This window comes from Protopterus annectens, chromosome 8.part0 (genome assembly GCF_019279795.1).
Source record: "Protopterus annectens isolate FY-2018-M chromosome 8.part0, PAN1.0, whole genome shotgun sequence".
Classification (NCBI taxonomy): domain Eukaryota; kingdom Metazoa; phylum Chordata; order Ceratodontiformes; family Protopteridae; genus Protopterus; species Protopterus annectens.
In genome coordinates this window covers 620,974,011-620,996,649 of record NC_056741.1, presented here as the reverse complement: position 1 = coordinate 620,996,649, position 22,639 = coordinate 620,974,011, and the positions used below count along the sequence as shown (strand labels likewise).

Here is a 22,639-nt window from a genome sequence, read left to right as displayed (position 1 = left end):
TTTTTCTTAATTTCGGCCTGTGATTTTTGTATTTTTATTAGTTCATCTGAATAGCTACTTAGCTTTCTTCTGTTTTTCCTTCTTTCTTCTTTGAGTTGATATATTCCGTTAATGTTTCCTTTATATTGATCACCTCTCTGAGCAAATTTGATTTATTTTTTTCCTCTAAATTACTGGAAGCCATCTGATGTACCAGAGCTGAAGCTTGAACTGCTTTTTGCTGAACAGCTGCAGGATTCTTCCCAGCCAGTGTTTTCCCTCTATTTTTCTTGTTGATTTTCCATCAGATTCTCAAAATTTCTTCTTTGCCATTATCAAAGCAATGTACTTATTAGTCAGTAACTGAATTTTACCCAAAATGGCAGTTTATCTGACTATTTCTCAGTTTCTGTTTTCACACTGAGAGAACTGAAACTAAGCCTCAAGCAACACATAGCCCTTCAAAACTCATGTCACCAGCATGCACACATAGTGACACTAAACCCACTTATGCAGAGGCCCTTAACATTAACCTGCCCAAGCAACAAGCACCTCTGAAGCTGAAATGCAAACAAACACCAGTCACAACCAAAGTGTCACATAGCTCACAACACCAGTGTGCCACCGAACAACAGCCCTTAAGGCAAGACAACATACCCAACACTTTAGTCATAGGTAACTCTATAGTCAGGCACACTGATGTCCCACACACCAGGCTGAACAAGGAGAAAATTACAGTCAGCTGCCTGTCGGGTGCCAGGATTCGCCACATCACGCATGCAATCAAGTCTCTGCACAACAAGTACAAATATGACTCTGTCTTTGTCCATGTTGGAGTGAATGACTTGATACATGCCTCCCTGGACTACATGAAAAGAGACATGGAAGAGTTCTCAGATCATGTGGCACAAGCAGGTATGACCCTAACCTGAGTAGCATCCTGCCTTTGCCCAGAATGATAACACAGTATAAGGACAAAATGATTTACTTCAACAATTGGATAAGCTTCTGGTGTCATTCAAAGGGGATCCAGTATCTGTCTGCCTGGGATGGCATTATCGACAAACCACAATGCTTTTCCAGAGATGGTCTGCACCTGTCACCCCTGGGATTCAGGTTACTGGCTAAGGCTCGTGCCACCCCTATAGTGCCTTTTTTATGCAAGGCTCAAAGAACAAAACCACCACCATAACAGATACAAGCATGCAAAATCTGAAGGTAATGCTACTTGATGCTAGAAGTATAAACCTCAAAATGCACTCTCTCGAGGCACTCCTAAAATAGAGAACATCGATATCTGTGCAGTAACTGAGACCTGGTTCAAGCCTCAAGAGAGCACCACTGCAATACCAGGCTACAACTCTTACCACACTTTTCGACCACCAAACCAAGACCGAAACACTAAAGGCGGAGGAGTGTCCATATTCACCAAGGATATTCACACCTCCAGGCTAGCTGCTTCTGAAATTCTACAGGAGCAGTTAGCACTAGGTAAGACTGCAGTTCAAATTGTAGCTTGCTACAGTTCCCCCACCATGCCCCAAGATTCTCACTTCACCTTTCTAAACATACTGGAAAATATTAAGATACAACCAAACACCCTAATACTGGGTGATTTCAACTACCCTGCCATTAATTGGGAAAACTACTCTGGTACCAACACCTTTGCCCAACGGTTCTTGGTATTCATAAATTCCAATGCCCTAGATCAACTAATCCATTGTCCCACCAGGGGCTCAAATATCCTAGACCTGGTCATTGGCAACATGGGAGATCGATGCTTCACACCAGTGGTCAGCCCCTCGTTGGTTTGGTCTGACCCATAAGCTAATCACCCTTGATGTCCACACCCTACTCCACGCCAAAGTAGGGAAACCTCCATAAAAAACTTCTACAACGCTAACTTCATGCTACTGAAGTGAGAAGTGACAAACTTCATGACACCCATGCAGACGGGAACTGAAAGTTCGACTGCTGAATCCTATACTAAGGCACTGTACGAGCACATCCACTCATGCATGAGTCATGCCATTCCAAATAGAACCAAGACGCTCTTCTCCAAAAAAAAGGAAGCCAATCTGGTGGTCCCCTGCCATAAACAAACTATACAACAGAAGGAAGAAACTGTTGCAGAAGAGGAAAATCCCAGGATGCAAAATACTCCCTTACCAGCCTCCGTAAGAAGCTGAGATCCCTCATAAAATCCTCCAAAGCTAGTTACGAAAATAAAATTTCCAAAGATTCCAAGGGCAGCCACAAGGCATTCTATAGTTATGTCAAGAATCTAAATGGCCATGCTCAGATCTGCTCTGAGCTACAACAGAATGGTATTAAATATACTGATCCCAAGGATATTGCCAATATCCTGGCAGATCGATTCAGTACCAACTTCACCCCCCTCTCACCCACTAAAGGGCCCGTCTCAATACCAAAAGATTGCCAAATTCCAGTAATCATGGCCACACAGGTAAAAAATGCACTCTCCAAAGCTAAGAATACAGCATCCATGGGACCAGATGACATCCCAGGCTGTGTACTACATGAACTACAAAATGAACTAGCACCTCATCTAAGTGTCATGTTTAGTCATAGCCTCACCTTAGGCTTAGTGCAAAATAAGTGGCACACAGCTACAGTTATCCCACTCCACAAGGGGGGATCCATCTTGGATCCTGGGAACTATCGTCCCATCAGTCTGACGAGCCTGATCTGCAAAGCCATGGAACGCATTATCATGGAACTTCTAAACAGACATTGGCAACCTTCAAACACTGGACCCCACCCAGTTTGGTTTCGTAAAGGGCCGATCTTGTCTCCTCAACCTGATTGACTGCTTCAAATCAGTCTCCAGAGCTGTAGACGAGGGCAAGGCGGTCTACACAGCCTGTCTGGACCTCACCAAGCCCTTTGATACCATCCCCCACTCTGGAATCATAGATAAACTTACTAAGCTGGGCATTAATCCCTACGTCACTCGATGGGTTGCCAACTGGCTTACTGACAGAACCCACACTGTAAAAGTAGCCGACTCAAAATCCAGCTCCAGACAAGTGACCAGTGGAGTACCTCAGGGTTCAGTCCTGGGACCGCTCTTGTTTGGCATCTACTTCTCTGAAGTACAGGCCAGCACTAAGGGACTCTGGCTAACAAATTTCGCAGATGACTGCAAACTGCGAGCCATTATTGAATCCCCAAATGATGTGGATATTCTACAGAAGGGCCTTACAGAAACAGATGCTTGGTGCCAGAGCCATGGGCTCGAGCTCAATGCCAAGAAATGTGTAGTCATCCCTTTTGGGAAAAACCATGTACCCATGAATTACCACATAAGTGGCAGTACACTAAACATTGAAAGTGTGATAAGGACTTGGGGACACAGGTGACAGTAGTCTCACCTTCAATAACCACATTGCCACAACAGTCAGGAAATCCTTGTATGTGGCACACCTCATCACTAAGGGCTTTTCATCCAGAAAAAAGGAGGTAATTTTCCCACTGTATTCATTCCTCATTAGACCCATTAATAGAGTACAACACCCCATTTGGCATGTACCTCACAAGACATCTGCAACAACTGGAAAAGCCACAGAAGTACCTCACTAAAAGAATCACAAGCCTAAAGCAGATGCCCTATGCTGACCATCTAAAAAAAACTCCAGCTATATTCTATCACATATCGCCTACTCAGAGGTGATCTCTGCTTAACATACAAGACCATGTCAAACCCAGAGCTGTTGGACATGCTACACTTAAAGAAATCCCAATCCCTCAGAGCCACATGCTCCAGGGATCTAAACCTGGTCATCACAATGAACAAAATATGCTGGATGGATAGGTTCCTGACCCAGAGACTCATCATACTCTGGAATAGACTGCCCATACATGCCAAGCTGAGCGCCTCTTTGACTCTCTTCAAAAGGAACCTTGACGATTGGATGGGAGATAGGAAATTCACCGCGGGGTCACGTCAGTCGCCTGCTAGATGGGACCAGGGAAATAAATATTCCTGGAAGAAATAGCCAGGGAATCTTTATGGCTAGGCTTGTATAGGCCCTAGGGTCGATAGCCTAGTACCAACCTATGAACCTATAATGTTATGCTGTTAAGCAGAATGTACACTTTATTTGGTAATTATTGCCAACTGTCTTTGTATTGTACTTTGGAGCTTTTCTCCCTGGGTCTGGCCTCCTCGTTAAACAAATGTCAGATAAATAATAAATATCTACTTTATTATGCATGCAGCAAGATGGCTGGTCCATGGAAAATGGTCTTACATTGATACCGGTCCTTGGTGCAAAAAAGGTTGGAGACCACTGTGTGACACACACAAGTCCCTGTTTCCAACCCACCTTTCTGGTCCCTATTCTGTGAACCTAACAGCTGTACAATCTTACAACAGAGTCCTGATCTTACCTACATCCACTAATATTTTTTTCTCTGTTCACCTCTGCTGGGTTCTGGGTAGCTGTTGTCTACTCCGCCACCTACACTGTTACCCCATTTACCCACTCCATTCCTAGGTTTGCCAAGTCAGAAATTACCATAGCCCATCTAAAAATCAACAATCACAAATCTGTTTGCATAGCTGCTCTCTATATTCCCCCAGGCAAAACCCAACAACATTCCAGTACTAGAAGACATCCTTTCCTGGTTCTCCTGTAATATCAAAAATGAAACCTATATCCTAGGTGATGTAAACATTAACTGGTCCACTATCATCTTTCAACCCCCCCCCCCTCAATCTATCAACCTCTTTAAATTCACTCAGGTAATCAAATCTCCTACCAGGCCTAACAAAAGTGGATTTTCTGGCACCGTCATTGACTGGATTTTAGTATCTCAGCCCAACCTTATCTCAAGTTCTGGTACCCTCCCTAACTCTATCAGTGACCACCTACCAGCCTTTGCTGACCGGCACTCTTCTCCACTCCAAAAACATCATCACTATATTCAAACCTGTAACCTCTCTAAATTCAACCCACATCATTTTAATGACTGTCTGAAGCTAATCAATTGGACCCCCGCGAAAAATCCCTGCCCCTTAACAATGCAATAAACTATTTCAACAACACACTTCTAAATCTACTCAACAGCCATGCTCGCTCCCCTTAGAACCAAATGGGTCAAATCCAAAATCTCACCCTGGCTTTCAAAAGAAACAAAACAAACCATGCACCAAAGGGACAGTATGTGGACACTGTACCACAACAATAAACTACCCTCTACCCTACTTGAATTAAAACAACTTCACAATACTTTAAAAAAAACTAGTAACTAGAGACCGCAAATCTTACTACACCAAGCTCCAATCTGACCACTCCACCAACCCCAAAAAGTTCTGAAAAATCAATCTCTTCTCTCCTTCATCCCGATAGCAAGGATAACCCTTGCCCTAATCCCGACCTCACTGACCTTGAAACACCCACATCATTTAACACCTTCTTTGTGGAGTGTATAACCAAACTTACCTACACCTTTCCATACCCACCTCCAAGTTCATCCTCTCATCTCTCCCCCACCCCACTGATAACTCACAGCTTTCCCCACCTTCAGACTCAATCCTGTCCCTACAAGCACAATTAAAAAACTCCTCCTTAAACTAAAACCATGCTGTACTGCTCCTGACAATTTGCCCCTTCACTTCCTCAGACTATCTCCTGACAGCATAGCCCTGCCAATCTCAATTTTAATAAAGAGATCCATTCAAGAATCCTATGATCCTTTGATTTGGAAACTTGCATTCATTATCCCACTCCACAAGGGAGGTAAAAACTTTGACACCACTAATTTCAAACCCATTGCCATCCTTTCCCCACTCTCAAACATCCTAGAAAAGTGTATTCATTCACAACTGATGTCATGTCTAACACACTATAACCTTCTTACCCCCACCCAACATGGTTTTCGTCCTGGCCATAGTACCATCACTGCCCTTCTGTCCTTCCTAGAGTGCATCAGCCATGCCTGCAACTCTGGCGAAATTGTTTCTACCCTATTCCTTGACCTATTCTACAGCTTTCGACACCGTCTCTCACCCCATACTCCTTTCCCAACTCTCCTGTCTGAATCTATTTCCCCCTACCATCTCCTAGTTCTCTAGCTACCTCTCTGAAAGACAGCAAGCTGTAAAATGGAACTCTTCAACCTCCTCCTTCTTACACTCTCACACTGGCATTCCTCAAGGTTCTGTACATGGTCTCCTACTTTTCAACATATTCATCAGTAACTTTCACAGCACCATCCCCAATACCTCCCTCATCCAGTATGTAGGTGATTCTGTAATCATCTGCACTGCTGACTCCCCCTCAGATCTTCTACTCGAAACCCAGTCTGCTTTTTTCACTAACAGAAACCTGGACGCACAACAATCACTTGGCCCTAAATGCACACAAAACAAAACTAATGATCTTTACTTTTTTTAGGAATATCCTCCTTTAACTAAACCTCCTTTACTATATTAAGCCAGAACAATACCCCAATCGAAGCAGTATCTCACACTAAGTTATATATATTCTCTCTGTTATGCATGTTTTGTTATTCATTTACATTGTTAATGGGGCTTTTCCCCCCGGGGCCTCCAATGAAAATGGGCTCTTCTTGGCCCAGTGGACTTACCCCGGTCATCAAACTGAAATAAATAAATAAATGTGTATGTGCATATGTATGTGTGTGTGTGTGTGTGTATGTATGTGTATGTATATGTATATATATATATATATATATATATATATATATATATGTGGGGGAGGGTTGCATAGAAAATAAACTGAAGAATTGTGTAGAGTAATGGACAGACAGCAAAAAAATGCATATGAGACACAATTACCAAGGCTGACTGGCTGGTTCAAATCAGTAGCATATAAAATATAAAAATCTGTGTTCCTACTGTATAGTCTGATGATCTGTGCAATGACTGATACTGTTTTGATATATGCACACGGAAGATGATCATTACTGAAATGCTACTATGAAGCTATTTATGTAACCATACAAAGTTAAGAAAATTACTAGATATTGTGTAACAAGTGACTTCTTTTGACTTGTGCATATTAAGATGTTTTGTATATAACTTTAGTGGTGTTACAGTACTTTGTGATAACATACTTAATTTTTTTCCTCCTGTAGTCTACTGTTACGTTTCTGGGTGAACATTCTCAAGAATCCCCAGTTCATTTTTGATGTACATGTCTCAGATAATGTTGATGCCATCCTATCAGTGATAGCACAGACGTTTATTGACTCTTGTACGACATCAGAGCACAAAGTGGGGAGAGTAAGTACATTTATAGCTATGTAGTTCTCAAATAATTGGCTACTGATGTCATGTATTTGTGTCTCATCTTGCTAATGTGCTTTTATCAAGGGGTGTGTGTTCAATGGTTTTTCAAAAATAAGCAGTGGGAGCAGAGCCAAGTACAAACTGTTTATAAGTTAAATCTTACAACTATGTTCATTACTTCAAAACATGCAAGAGGATATGAACTGTAGACAAGCTTACTGAGTATTTAATGCCATCCAACGTGTGGGCAAACAAACAGCAATGAAGGAAAGGTGTGAAGTTGTAGAGAAGTTTGTGTTTACCCAAATTCATATCTTCATTGTTTGCTTCTCTGTGTAGCTACTCAAACTGGTGCCCCCCCCCAACTCAAAACTGGAAAAATAAATAAAATGAATTAAATAAATAAATAAAATAAATCATCTATCCAAAGTTTTGGCCCTCCCAGAAAAATTTTTGTACAAAGGTTTAGCAAGTTGCTTGTAACAAATGTAACAAGCAGCTTGCTGCAGCTAATTCACCACACACTGACTGCTTCCGCTATGAGTGTAGATGCAGTATCAGCAGTCATTTATTGAAACTTGCTGATCGTTCTTGGGGCAGCTGCCCCCTTTGCCCCACCCTAGTCATGACTGTGTTTACCTGAAGATATACAGTGCCAAAAAAGAAGGTGAATCTAGGACACTTCTACTCTAAGTAAAGAGCTAATTTCAGAATGTAAAGATGTCTGTTTAAACCCTGCCAATGTGCCTTTTCTCATTTTAGCAAAGACAGTGAAAGAAAGAGTGAGACAACACGGGGTTGGTAAAAACTGTGGGATTTTTGGAGTTGGATATGTGTAAACTTAATTGTCATTGAAGACTGGAAGTGTAACTAGGGTGTGATGAACCCATTTGAGAGAATATCTGGAGTTATTTGTTTCTTAGTAGGTGAAGGATTATTTTCCCACTGGAGATTTTTCTTATTTGACTTGACCGCTGTTCTCTGGTAGTAGTGTGGCTGTCATAGACCCCAGTGTTCCCAGTCCAGGACTTCTGTCAAAGTTGTTTGTATCCAGGTGTTTAACTCCTTTGTACAATGATGTCAGGAAGTGAGAGTGAGGAGGAAGAGAAGCAGTTGAGAGCCACCAATGTTGCTTACATGGGAGACTTTGATAGTAAGGTGAGAGCCCTACCTTCATAGCATGTGGGTATCTCATCGTATACTAGCTAGTATGAGCCACGGCCATAGAGTACATCCTTGCCCAGGACTTTCCCTATTCATGTCTCTCCTGACTGATCAGCTTTTCTGAGTCCCAGCCTCTTCCAAGACTGCAAAGAGAGGTTCCCTTCCACCAGCATATCATCCCCTATCCCCAACTCCCTGACAAGCAGGCAAATCATTGTTGCTCTTTCCTTCCCCCCACTGCAGACTTCAGAAGGTCCTTACTGGCATATGGGTTGTAGTGCCCTGTTATCCTTCCTCTGGCAGTCTGTCAAACCTTTGAGTCCCTCCCACTACCTGTCTGTTGGTATGATGGATCAATCACCCAGGCAGAACAGGGACTTCCTTTCAGACCCACAGACAGGAGACTCTTTTCTAGTGCCATAGTTAGAGAAGGATCTCTTGGAAAGATGCTCCTTACTCTGGATCTCTTTAGCTGCTGAGCTCAGATAAGAAACTTTTTTTTTTTCTTATCCCTGCCTTTCTCCTGATTTGCTTGTTTTTTTTTTTCCTGATTGGAAAATTGTATATGCTTGAAGTTTTACTTTATTCACAGTACAAGATTTATACTGTTTATTTTAAGCTTTATTTATACTGTTCAGAGAGGAGGCAAATAGATCTACTCGAGGAGTACACTACAGATGAACAATATCCAGAAACACATTCCTGTGAGGCACAAAAATGAAGAAGCTGTCTGTCCATCACATACACAGGCAGAGAGTGGGAGGGATTCTGAACTTTGGTAAGTTTGTCTTCTCTACATTTGAATGTTTTGACTGGAAAACATGAAAGAGAGGTATTGCATATGATACCTGATTGTAAGCAAAGTCCTCCTTCGTGGGATCCTCAACTCAGTTCTACAAAAATTGACCTTACTAACTTTCAGATCAGCAGCTCAAGCTGATCTGAAGTTCATAACATGGAAGACTGTTTTGCTTATTGCTGTGACCTCTGCAAGGCGAGTTTCTGAGCTGCAGGTGTTCATGGTGGGCAACCTTATCTGATTTTCCACAGGGATAAGGTTGTATTATACACTGACCCCTATCTCTTACTGAAAGTAGTGTCAGAATTCGCAGTCATAAGAACCTAAGAATAAGGAAGAAAGGATACTTCATACCTTGGATGTACATCGGGAGCTCAGGTACTACCTTGACGGAATGAAACTCTTCGGGAAGGCTGAAAAACGTTTTTGTTATCTACACAGGGGCAATCTGTCTCCAAGCAAACCATTGCTCATTGGTTGACCTCTGGTATTGTTTTTTGTTACACCCACCATAGCAAGGTGTATCCAGGCAACAGAAAGGGGAGTTCCACCAAGACCTTTTCTTCTTCACTGGCATATCGGAAATAATTGAAGTCTAGAAGTGTTTTAGAGGTAGCAACTTGGTCATGTGTCCATACCTTTACAAAGCACTACAGGCTAGTCGCCTTTTCTAAATCCAAAGCAGGCTTCATTAGGACCATTCTTCAAAGTCTGCTGAAGTCTTTTCCTTCATCCTCCCAGGATGGGTAAGCTTTGGGTATCTACCCATATGCCAGTATAGCAGAGTGTTTGTTGAACATAGTACAGTTGAGTTGTCTTACTTACCTGTAACATTCAGTGTTCTTAGTGTGTATATATCACACACACACATGCACACACACAGCCTTACTGGCAGTGGCCACATACCATCCCCCTTTTTGGATGTATGTAGTTAGGTGTTGGAGTTGCCGTTGAGTTATGTTCAGTGGCCTTTATTGTTGTGTGTGTGGCTTTTGGTTTGAAACAGTAGGTGTTTTAATCTTCTTTTCCTGCTTGACCCTAAAAAAATGAATATCCTGCCTGTGGGTCTGAAACGCAGTCCCAGTACTTCCAGGCGCTTGGTCCATCAAACACACAGACAGGCAGTGGGAGGGGCTTGGAGCTCTGGTAAGCTCTCAGAGGAAAGGTAGCAGAGTAGTACTACCCATGTCATTAAGACATTGTGTTCTGTGAGTATCTACTTTTACAGGTAAGTAGGACTTGCACAGCTGTACTTTGTCGCAGTTCTAGGAAACTGATGATCCAGTTGTATAAACTATTCCATCCAGTGCTTTGAGTCGCATCAGACTCCTTTTGCACTCCCCTGAATAGCTGCCATATGCAGAGCTTACTAGACAAGTAGAGAAAGAAAGTAGATTGCCATCTCTTTCTTCCATATCACACTCACATGTGTGCGCGTACACACACACACACACACACACACACACACACACACACACACACACACCCCTGTGTACAGTGTACAGAGACAGTCCAAATATTGCATATCATTGTGGTGTGTGAGGAAATCAGAATACATGGAGAAAAAAAACATTTACACAGGGAGGACATGCAGACTGTGCATGGAATGCAGTTCAACTGAGAACCAGATAACTTCTAGCTTTGAGGTGGCAGTTCTTATCTAAACTTCTGCAGTACTAAATAATCATTTTTAACAGACAAAGTCAAAAACTATTCCATAAAACAAAAGAATAAATATAACAAGATGGATTTACTTGTATGTTAAATTTCAGCCTGTTTGAAGAGTATCTTTACAAATAAGCCATGGTAGCCATGTAGCTACATATCTGGTTTAGGAATGTGTTTTCATGCAGTACAACCTTGTCTTTTTTCAGTTCATCCATTCTATCAGTAATCTCCTTTATTCTTGGTTGTGGTCTAGTTTTCTATTCGTTTTATAGCTGCATTGGCCTGTATATCAGTAATATGAGTATAGCCCATTCCTTTTCTACTTTTCTCTTTATCATAACTCAATAATACCAGTAATGTGATAATCTCAACATTTCTGTCTAATAAATTTTGAAAATCCTTTCTTCAAAGTAGTTAATGTATAATGTGACCAAAAAATAAGTTCCTGTCTACCCAGTGCAACTTTATCACACCTTCACCATAAAGAATCAGCATTCAGGTACGTCCTTCTCAGCCTCCTGGGTAGTATAAAATTACTTGTGCAAACAGTTCCATACAGAAATCCTCAACAACCTGTATTGTAGCATAACCTAAAAGCACTGTCATAAGCTTCAGTTAACATTTCTCTATTCCTGTCGCAAATTGGCTTCCACTTCCTTTTTTAAATATTGTAAAGACTCTCCAGTCCAGCTTTTAAGACCTTTAACCTTGGGATGTTCTCCCCAAGCTTCCAGAAACAAAGATCCACTAGCAGGACTGCATTATTCAATATTTTAGTAACATCTATCAGTCTTGTAGTACTCTGTATGCCTTCATGTTCTTTGAGTAATATTAGGTAGACTAAATTGCTGCTAGACTTGAGGCCAGTTACTCTGCTGAGGTTCTATCCAGATCTGTTTCCAGTATATGACATTAGTATTTTTCTTTCCACAGTTGTCAGCCTACCTCTCTCTCCATCCCACTCTTCCTAACCCTTATGGGCAGAGTCAGGTTCATCCAGGAGTTAGTCGCTTGGGGTTGCTAAATTATTCCTTAATATATCTGTAGCCATCTTCATCAAATAGAGGAGTTTGCTTGCTTGTTATAACAGGCATAAACTCTGTCAGAATCCTCTGGGTGTGCATTAGCCAGACATATCAACCTTTTCCACTTGACACTATAATTACCATTGCTAACAAAGCATCTTCACTTGCACTGAATCATGGTAGCAATCCGGCTATGGAACATTGAGATAACAAACAACAAGTAATCTCCGTGGTATCCCTGAAGTCTCAAAACAACCTACTAAAGTGTAGTGGGTCCAAAAACAAAACAGTGTAAGAAACTTCTCTGTGTGGAAGATTTTCAGTCCATATATTTCTAGTTAATCACTGTATATTAATCAGATCAGACAACAGTAGTAGAAGTAGTGAACTTAAACTCGCCTTAAGTCAAAGCAAAACAAAACAAAAAATAATAATAGAAAATATATAATTGTACAGCATTGCTAATTAGTCGAAAGTAATTCAAGCAAGGCAGACAGTCTGTTTCCAGTCGAAAATCCTTTATTACTTGGATTGCTTTTGAATAATTATTATGGTGGCTCATAAGTCTTTCTTCATAGTGCTTTGTGTTTTAAGCCATAGAGTAGTAGTTCTGCATTTGGGTCAGAGCTTGGAAATAATCCTTGGATTTAGCTGCCATTTAAGATTGCCTAGTTTATCTGACTTTCACTTTGATTAGTGTATAAGATTCTCTATGATGGTTTGCATTCCTTAGCTTCTTGGCAGTCTGTAATTGGTAGGGAGCAAACCTTTGAGTAGAGTTGAATACCATCTGAAATTAATATTTTACCATTTTCATGTAGTTTCCTCACATGGCAAAATAAGTATGTCTGTTTTTTTAAGAAAACACCGAACTTTTATCTCAGTCATGTAACACAGCATATGCACTTTAAATGTTCCAACTCTTCATCTTGCACAGACTTTTAAAATTGTTTTACCTTACTCAGTTTCTCAAGCCACTACCTATCTGGATTATTCGATAATTTCTCCGCTCCCCATTTTCTCTGCTTCACTCACTTCACCTTTTGGTTTGTACCTCTGAATCTGTTTCACAGCCTGCTTTGCATCTGTACATTTATTAAATCTATTTGAGAAGAAAATCTGAAACACTGCTTGACAATGGAGTGCAAGTGTAAGCTTTCTCATTCTACAGTCCCAGAGTGCAAACAAAGCTGGTCTGTCTCTGTTCTCATATAGGAATAATAGATGTCCTTCTACTCTCATGTTGCAGGATTCTGCATATGGGTTTACTCCTCTTGTCTTGTGTATGTACGGCCAGTATACAAAAGTTTTCAGTCCCTCTGAGGTGAGTATGACTTCTGACGTGGCTGAGGGAATGTTGGTTATAAAAGTGACGGCACGCACCAGCCCTTGGAACTTTTCAGCCTCCAGTTGTACGCCAGGTGCTACATCTACCGCTGACATCTAATTCATATAAATCAGATAAGTACCCCCGTTGGGGACCTTTTCAGTCCTTCCTTTAAAGTTGTATTGCCTGTTCATGTCGTCCTGAAAGGGGAAGTGTCAGTGCAGCTGCCAGATTCCTCACAAAGGTGCCCACGATTAGTCCCTTTTCTGTTTGGGACAGTCGCATGACCACAACACCTGTCCTATATCTGCCAGATGTTTGTACCTATGATCCTTCATAGCTGCTTGCAAGCATTATACCTGTACTTGGAAAACCAATGGGTTATGCAGATCACTTTAGGGATGGAGGGCTCCTCAGACATTTCTTCAGAACCGCCAAAAAAGGCCAAGATCCTGTGGCCTTCAGCTATCGCTGAGCCTCTTCCATCTGATCCTCAACCTGTGGCTGATTTCAGCCTGGTAGAAGGAGTCGGATCTAGATCCGCTGCATTGGCTAGAGGGGGTATCTTCACAGATGCCTCACAATCCCTTGGTGAGAGCACATCTGCTGAGCCTATACTGGCGTCAGTTTCTCATGCTGGGGGGGGGGGGCAGCTATCAACGAAGGCCCTTCTGATCCTTTAAAGTCTGCAGATTCTAGGCCTTGACAGATGCCTGCTGGGCCCCTTAAAAGAAAAGAGCATATTTCTCCCTCTGCTGAAAGCATGCCAGATTGGCAAGCTTTTAATCAAAGCCTTTTTAGTGCTTTCATGGCCTTGAGGCCTACTTCTACTGTTGTTGCTCCCACATCCCCCTCACTCCTGAGCCCTAGGCCTCAGACCCTAACACTAGGGAAGGGGAGGATTTCTCTGATTCTTCAGAGGAATCACTTTCTTATACTTCACAGATTTCTTCACCTTTGGGGTATGGCTCCCCAGAGGAAGAATCAGTTGATCCTGACTCCCCAGCAGAAGACTTAACATTTGGAGAAACTATTTCCAGGATGAAGGAACACTTCGAATGGGAATCCTGTGAAATGACTGAGGTCCAAAAAAGATGTTATGACCTCATTCAGATGAATTCCCCAAACCCATCTGTTAGATGCCTTCTCCTGAGCATCTCTTAACCCAGACTCCCAACCTCCTAGTTCACGCAGACCAGACAGACTTTACAAGGTGCCTGACACTGCTGAGCATCTGCTCAAGTGTCCAACAACTGATCCAGCCACTATCTCTATATCTAAGGACAAGGTCTCTAAACTCCTGCCCACTACTACCATTCTCTCTGCTGACAAAAACAGCAAGACAATGGAACATCTTGGTAAAATGATTTATACTTCTGCTACCTTGTCTTTCAGAGCAACAAACTACTAAACTCACATGGCCAAACTCCTGGCAGATATTCCTGACTGCTCTGCCAAAGCATCACTTTCCTCTCTCCTGGCTTTGTCTTCCCAGGTTTACCAGACAGTCTGTAAAGTGCAGCTGTGATGTTGCTGAATCCTCAGCCAGGTCATCAGCATCTGTCTTACATAGATACTAATGGTTTTGCCTCCAACCCCTGCCTGATGATTTCAGGGTAAAGCTTATTGATGCTCCCTTGGACAATACTGCATTATTTGGCTCTAAGTAGATGACCATTTCAAACCCCTTCAGCAAAAAGGTAAAGAAATGCAGGACCTGAAACATTTACTGGTTTCTCCAATTCGTAAGTTCCAAAGAAACTGTCCAGCTCAGTTCATTAGGAAACACTCCCATCCTACTGCTCCTTCAAGGTCTAGGAAGACTACTAGAAAACAACCTCCTCCAGCTAGAGCACCTTCCTCCTCTAGGAAGAGACTGTCCTTTCAGGACAGGGCAGGTAGCATCTGAGTATCTGCCATCCTTGCTTATTTCTCCCCCTCCTTCTGTACCACTGTCAGCCCGACTCTCTCACTGCCTCCCCATGTGGACCAACCTCACCTCAGACAAGTCCTCTCCGTACTACAGAATGGTTACTTCATGTCTTGGATCTCCCCTCCCAAAAGGAGTGGCATCCCTCAACCACCTACACAACAGTTGCACCTCATGCAACCAGTACTGCAGACATTAATCGCTCAGGACACCATCGAAGCAGTCCCCCCCCACCAACTGCAAACGGTAGAGGATTCTATTCCAGGATCTTCTTTGTCTCCAGGAAAGATGGACCCTGGAGACCTATATTAGACCTCTCCCATCTCAACCTTTTCTTAAAGGTCCCTTCCTTCAGAATGTTGACCCTACCAGCCCTATTCCCCCTCCTGATCCCCCAAGGATTCATGGCAACATTAGATATAAAAGATGCTTATCTCCACATCCCAGTCAAACCATCTTACAGAAAACACCTGAGGCTCTTGGTTGGTTCTTCTCACTTACAGTTCTCTGCCTTGTCTTTTGGACTTTCCACTGCACCCAGAGTCTTCATAAAATGCCTGGCCCCAATGATTGCTTATTGCAGGAGAAAGGGATTACAAATATTCCTTTACGTGGATGACATGTTGATCCAGGCTGTCAGCCAAGAGACCCTCCAGCTACATATCCACATTGTAGTGACCCTTCTACAGTCACTGGGATTTCAGCTAAACTTACCCAAATCACATCTACAGCCAACCCATGACATTGTCTTCCTCGGTTGCAAAATAAACTCAGACCTCATGGAAGCATACCTGCCGCCCCTCAAAGTGAACTAATTGATAGAGCATCATCTTCGGGTCCTTCACTTCATAGACATGACAGCAAGGCAGTACCTCAGATTGTTGAGCTACATGGCAGCCACCATCCCCATGCTATCTCTAGCAAGACTGCATATGAGAAAGTTACAGTGGTATCATCGGTCTGACTGGACACAGCAGTCCCATCCCCTGGAGGACAGAGTGCCATTTCTCCCTTGCTTGAAAAAGGAAATACAGTGGTGGTTGGCACAGCTGAGCCACAACCCAGGTTTCCCTCTCCAACCACCTCAGCCCACACAAATCATGCACACAGATGCCTCAGACTTGGGCTGGGGAGCAACTCTGGGCCACCAAAGGGTGCAGGGCCTGTATCCAAAACCCAACAAGTTGGAACACATCAATGGTCGAGAGATGAGAGCAATTCTTCTAGCCCTCCAGGTGTTTCTACCTTTCCTCGAGTAGGGACTTCTGAAGATATACACAGACAGCACCACTGTGCTGTGGTATCTCAACAAACAGGGAGAGGGACCATGTCTTACCTGCTCTGCAGACTAGCCATTCTAGTATGGGAATTTGCCACCTCATAGGAAATCACCCTACAGGTGGCCTACATTCCTTCTCTCCACAACACTCTGGCAGATTACTTGAGCAGAACCATCATAGACAACCACAAATGGATGCTTCACAGAGATTTCTTCTTGGATCTGGTCCACAGGTGGGCTACATCTCAAATAGATCTGTTTGCCTCCTCCATCAACAGGCAACTTCCTGGCTTTTGCACCAGGACACCAGAACCCCAGGCACTGGCAACAGATGCCTTCTCAATCTCCTGGAAGGGGAAGTATCTATATGCCTTCCCTCCCTTCCCTCTCATTCAGAAAGTCTTACTGAAAATACAGCATGACACTCCAGAAATCTTGTTGGTGACTCCCTATTGGCCCAGCCAGCACTGGTTCCCCTTACTTCTACAATTGTCCAAGGGCAATCATCACAATATACCCCCCCCCCCGAGTGGACCTTCTTACACAACACAAGGAGTCACTGATTCACCCACAGTGGCAACTTCTAAACCTCGCCCTGTGGCTGATAGGACTCTGACCCCCCCCCCCCCTTCCGACACTTTTACAGTGAGGACATGCTCAATGTCCTGCAGGAGGCCAGGAAATGAAATACAAGAAAATCCTACCTTTCAAAGTGGAAACGATTAACTTTTGGTGTCACAAAAGACAGCTGGACCCGCTTTCTAGCGAACCCTCTATAGTCGTGTCTTACCTGTGTGAGCTATTGCAGACTGGCTTGGTGTACTCATCTATCAAAGCTAATCTGTCTGCAATTTCTGCATGCCTTCCTCTAGACCCCCTTTTAGCATCTAGGCTTCCTTCTAAGCTTTTCCTTAAAGGGGTGCTCCACCTCAGACCTCCCAGGAAGCCATGCCCTCCTCTTTGGGATCTTAACTATGCGCTGGAAAAGCTTAGGCACCCTCCCTTTGAGCCAGCAGATAAAGTCTCTCTAAAGCATTGCACATGGAAAACTGTACTAGTAGCCCTGACCTCAGCCAGAAGAGTATCAGAACTACAAGCCCTTATGGCTATTCCTCCTTTTCTACTTTTCCACAAGGATAAGGTTACCCTTAACTAACCCATCCTTCATGCCCAAGGTGGTGAATGACCTGTCCCTTAACCAGGCCATACACTTACCTGTCTTCTTCCCCAACCCACAGGGGGGGGGGGCAGTGATTCGGTACTGCACTCCCTGGATGTGCATCAACAAATCAGGTTTTACCTGCATAAAACAAAGTCCATCAGACAAGCTCTTTGTATTCTTCCACCCCTGAGCCCTAGGGAAGGCATTGTCCAAGCAGACCATATCTACTTGGATCTCCAAGGCCATCACTTGCTGCTACCAATTCCATGGTAAATCCCTGCAAGGTGCAGTTAAAACACAATGTTCTTCGTCTTCCATTGCTGCAGTCCTGACTATTGGGTATAGTCCGCGTCCCAGTCGGCCCGAATACCAGAGTATAAGGCCAGCGTCGGTCAGGCATTAGACGCCAGCGCAGCAGTCGTAATGCGCATGACCGCGCGCATATCCTCAGTCTCAGTCTTTTTTGGTCCGGTGCAGAAGCAATTTTGCAAATTTGCAGTGCAGGTTGGTTGGCTTTCTTTTTTCGAGCCCAGAAGTTTCAGACGAAACAGAGTTGGCTAAAAAACCCGTTGGAACATTTTTTGGTTTTCTTGCCTCAGTATTTAAAAATAAAATAAAGTGAATAACTGTATGTGTGGGAAGCATATACCGCAGATACATTAAGTATACATATTACCAGGTTTTTGTAGGGGCCTGGTTGGTTATGCTTGCGGTTTGCGCTTGTTGCTGTGCTCATAAAGAGGAGCTTAGAGGAGGCTAGGTTTGTGCTAGGTTAGTGTTTTTTGGAAAGCTAGGATTTGATATTGCCGCCGGATGCTCCTCCGGCGCCTCATCAAGACGGCGCAAGGACAAAACACAAACAAGGCAGGAGGTGAGGACGGGAAGTCCCGGACGTCAGTGTTTTAGTAGGTTCAGGTGAGAGTTTGCCAGGAGTCTAGAGTCTGTGGTCCTCAGCAGATGGATATTGTTACAGGATGTCCTGGGCCAGGGTAGGGGGCTGCTGAGGGAGGGGGGCTTCTGTTCTTCCCTCTCTTCCTCTAGGGCCCAGGGCCTCCTCTCCTTGCCTGGGTTCTTTTTTAGGAGTTCTCTGTAGGCTTTCTGCCAGCTTCTGTAGCCAGCCGGCTCTTCTTACCAGAAAACTATGCTAAGAAACATATGCTTAAATTAGCTGAAGAATTAGATTCTCTCTAAGTAGTGATAAGAGGCCTAGGGTGTCTGAGAGCCTTGAATAGTGGGTTTTGTTTGTCAGAGTTGGTGTTCTCTTCTCAGGCTTCAAGTCTTCTGGCTTCTTATACTTCTCTTCTTATTCTGATTATGATGATGTGGATGATTCACTCCTTCAGCCTCCTCTCAGGATTTTTTTTTTCAGACTCTTCGCTCCATTTGGGAGCAGGGAGAACTTTGGAAAAGGCCAGGGAAAGGCTTTAGGGAAAAAGGGGAATTCTTGTTTTACCCCCTGTGTTGCCCTTAGCTCCTCCTGTTGTTGTGTGTTGAATGGTTTTTGCCTGACTCCTTGCCTCTGAACCTGAACCTGCCCTCCTCTCCTGTGCCTCCTGATAAGTATTATAGGTATGCCGGCTCTTAAAGAGCTATTTTAATTTCTTTAAGGCCTTTAGGCCTTAAAGGTTCTAAAAGCAAAGGTTAAAAACCTCTGGTTAAAGAAAAAGGCAAGCCTTTAGGTGGATAAAGAGGCAAGGGCTTTGATAAAGAGCAAAGGTGTATACTCTAGTCAGTTTAACATGAATTAATAGCTATTGTATCTAGCCATGAGGGCAATGAATTGTAAGTTCCTCCTTTCACAATTGAAATTCAAGGTGGATGCTTTCTAAGAGTCTTGCTGTCTGAGTAAGATTGTAAGTGCAAGTTTGTAAGTGGTTTTTGCAGTGTTCTGGGTTTGCATTCTTGTGGCTGTGCTTTGTGGTGGGTCTCGAGACATTCTTCTCTTGCCTCTGTTCTTCGGCTGGATTTTGTTCAGAGTTGGATAGACCATGTTGTTGACAGTTGTTGATGTCTTTTGGGATGCTCCTTACAGTCTGATGTGTTGTTTGGACCGCCTGTGGAAGTCTATTCAGACTGTGGAAGGAAGACAAGTGTAAGTGGCAGACTGGAAGAAAATTTTGCAGAGTGCAGCCTCGCCTTTAGTAGAAATTGGCCTGCTAGTTCAGGCGGGTATCCTGGCAGTTCTAAAGTCTAGGGTAGGTCTAGATCAGGGGGGGGGGAGAGGCAAGGTGGGGCAGGGCAGAGATCAGTCCTCCTCAGAGCTGGTGAGGCAGAGGCAGATTTCAGGGCAGGGTAGTAGGAGTCCCCAATTCACTGCTCCAGCCTTTCTCTCCTTTTTCTTTTCAAGATGGGAAGGATTCTGTCAATTGTTGGAGATGAAAATTGGGATTTATTCAATCAAGACAGATGGGTGCACAATATATCATTCAATTCAGATGCAGATCTATTTCCACACAATACCCCCCTTTCAAGGGCATACCTCAGTTCCTCCTCCCAAAAGAAAGAAGAAGTCCCCCAAAGCAAGTTCAGAAGCACGGCGATTACTGTCGGATTTCCATCAAGAAGGGGGCTTGGGGAAGAAGGGTTTTATTCTATCTTCCCTTGAGGGGAAAACTGGAAGGACCCATTGGGAAGATCAATTTGCTACAGCAAATCCTCAACACTTATCTGGAGGATCACTCGTTCAAGTAACTTTTTACTCTGCAAGGAAATACCAAGGATGTTGCCTATACGCTGGGGAAGAGCTTAGAATCTAAAGCTCTCTTACCTTCAGTTTGCCTAAGTATCTCTCCTCTTTGAAGTATCTTTTTCATTATACTGCTTCTGCATTTTCAGTGGCTTTCTTGGCTACTTCAGAAGCTTACTTTCTGCTTCAGCTCCAGTGATAGCTTACTTACTTGGAAAGGCATTTCATTCTGGCCTCACTTTGATGAAGGCCCATCTAAGTGCTCAGAGCTCAAGGAAGGTCTGCTGGAGCATAGCAATGTCAGTATGCAATAAAGAGATGCCTAGTACCCTCTGACGCATGTAGTTTGCTCAAAGTAGTCTTTGAAGAAAGGTGTGTCAGGTGAGTTTGCATCAGACACAACAGATCGTCACTTTACTTCCAAACTAAACAAACATCAGTCCTTTAACACTTATCAACATCAAGGAGTTTCATCTGCCTGACTGATCCCTTTAGGAGTTTCATTCATTAGGTTCATGGCATCTTGTGGTCAATGTATGGACCAAGCCACACCAAAAATTGAGGAAGCTGCAATGGCCAAACTGCCAACTGGGCAAGCAATAATATGTTTGCTTCAAAAAGGAATTAAATAATGTGGAGATTGAATCACTGTATTTTGGTATGATTCTCTGCTTAACAGGAGAAACCGTGGGACTCCAGATGGGAGGCATGCCTGGACAGGACACACTGGGAGATGCCTGGCCCACAGGTGGAATGGAAGGTGGATACAAGACCAGACTACAGCATCTACATATCAACATGAAGGAGATACAAGTAGAGTTTGCATTGCAGGGATGTTTTGATTCTAGTTTTTCCAGAGTTACTTTTCTTGAGGTATTGACGTTGACAACACATTCTTACAACAAGCACAGGCGAAAGCATTCTTATCCTCTATGCAACTCTTCAATGAATCAATGCAGAGAAGCAATGATTTTTCTGCAACTAACTCCCTAAACAAGCTGACAACCAGGTTTCTTCAAGGCCCCTGCCCTGCAACTAAGCATTCAACAGCAGATAAAAACAGGATCCACGGTGGAAAAAAGAAATTCTGTCTGTTCGAAAACATGAGTGTCATCAATTGTCTGCCCACTAGGGAACCAAGTCGCTTCTCCACACAAAACCACCAAATGCCAAAGCTTTGCACAAAGGGGGGGTGTCTTTCAGTTGGAAAAAAAGATGCCTCTTCTTTCAAGGACCTCAAAACCTTCATCCAAATGCCTTTGACCTCTGCCTCTTAAAATTAAAGGTGGAAGGTCAGACAAGACAGGCCAAGGATGATTTTGATAGCTCCTTATTATTCTCGTGTGCAGCCATCCATCCAGGTCTACCAGGAATTCCTCTCCATTTATCCTCGGTACCTCTCCAATCTCCTCATCTGTAAGCTCAATCTCTTGTCATCACAGCTTCTCAATCTCTTCTCTTCATCTCTTGTTCTCAGCTTCTGTATTCAAGCCAGAAAGGCCTAGTTTTCAGCTAGAGTTTTGAAGCTTGGGATAGTCTAGAAGGGCAGGTACGAAGGAGTGTTTATGAAAAATGATTTGAAAATTTTTATTTTGGATTAGCAAACCTATTTGGAGATTTCAGAGCCTAATTTGAATTGGCTCTTCAATGTATTTTGTGTTGATGGAAAGAATTTGTCCTTCTCTTCCATAAATTTCAGCTTTCTGCTCACAGTGCTTCACATGATTTTTTATCACCTTCCTTTGTTTCATCCTTTTGTTCAAAGGGATTAGAATATAAGACCCCAAAATATAAGCCTACTCCTGCTTTGGATCTGCTTCTTGTTGGGAAACTGTGTTGGAAAAACTTTGCTCTGCTGCTTTTTGAGCCTTGACTGCTGAATTGAAATATGGGTCATGGAAGACTGCTTTTTACTCTTGAAGAAGGGTAGAAGTTACCTGCAGGCTACATTGATTTATTCCCTTTGTGTTTCATATTTTTGGGTATTTGCTTTTCCATAACTCATCCTTTTTGCAACCCTAAGGTTTTTTTTATGCATGGTTTACTTTTCATTTGCCTAAAAAAAAATGTTTTGCAGATCCTCATTTTGCAGATCCTCAAAATAAAGGAAAAGATTTTTACACACACTAGATGTAACAGAGCAGTGCGTTATTATTTGAGCAGGACAAGCAGTTGGGGCTTGTTTCTTTTTTACTTCTTTTTTTGCTTTGGGGCATGGAGCAAGCCTGTCCAATTTTAAAAAGGATTTCAAGCTTTGTTATTGCATTTGTTATTCCCAGCATCCATCATGGCAAAGAATTTCCAAGCAGCTACTATTCTGGATCCATAAGGCTTACCAAGC

At 43.1% G+C, this 22,639-nt stretch overlaps 1 protein-coding gene across 1 annotated transcript in view; it reads left to right on the top strand.

Moving 5' to 3' along the window:
- The window catches only part of LOC122808326 (plexin-B3-like), a 2,760,797-nt gene that overhangs the window by 2,439,684 nt on the left and 298,474 nt on the right, over positions 1 to 22,639 (top strand). The window contains exon 29 of the mRNA XM_044079291.1: positions 7,105 to 7,252. Within this exon, the coding sequence (XP_043935226.1) occupies positions 7,105 to 7,252 (148 nt within the window). The remainder of the gene's footprint in view (positions 1 to 7,104; positions 7,253 to 22,639) is intronic.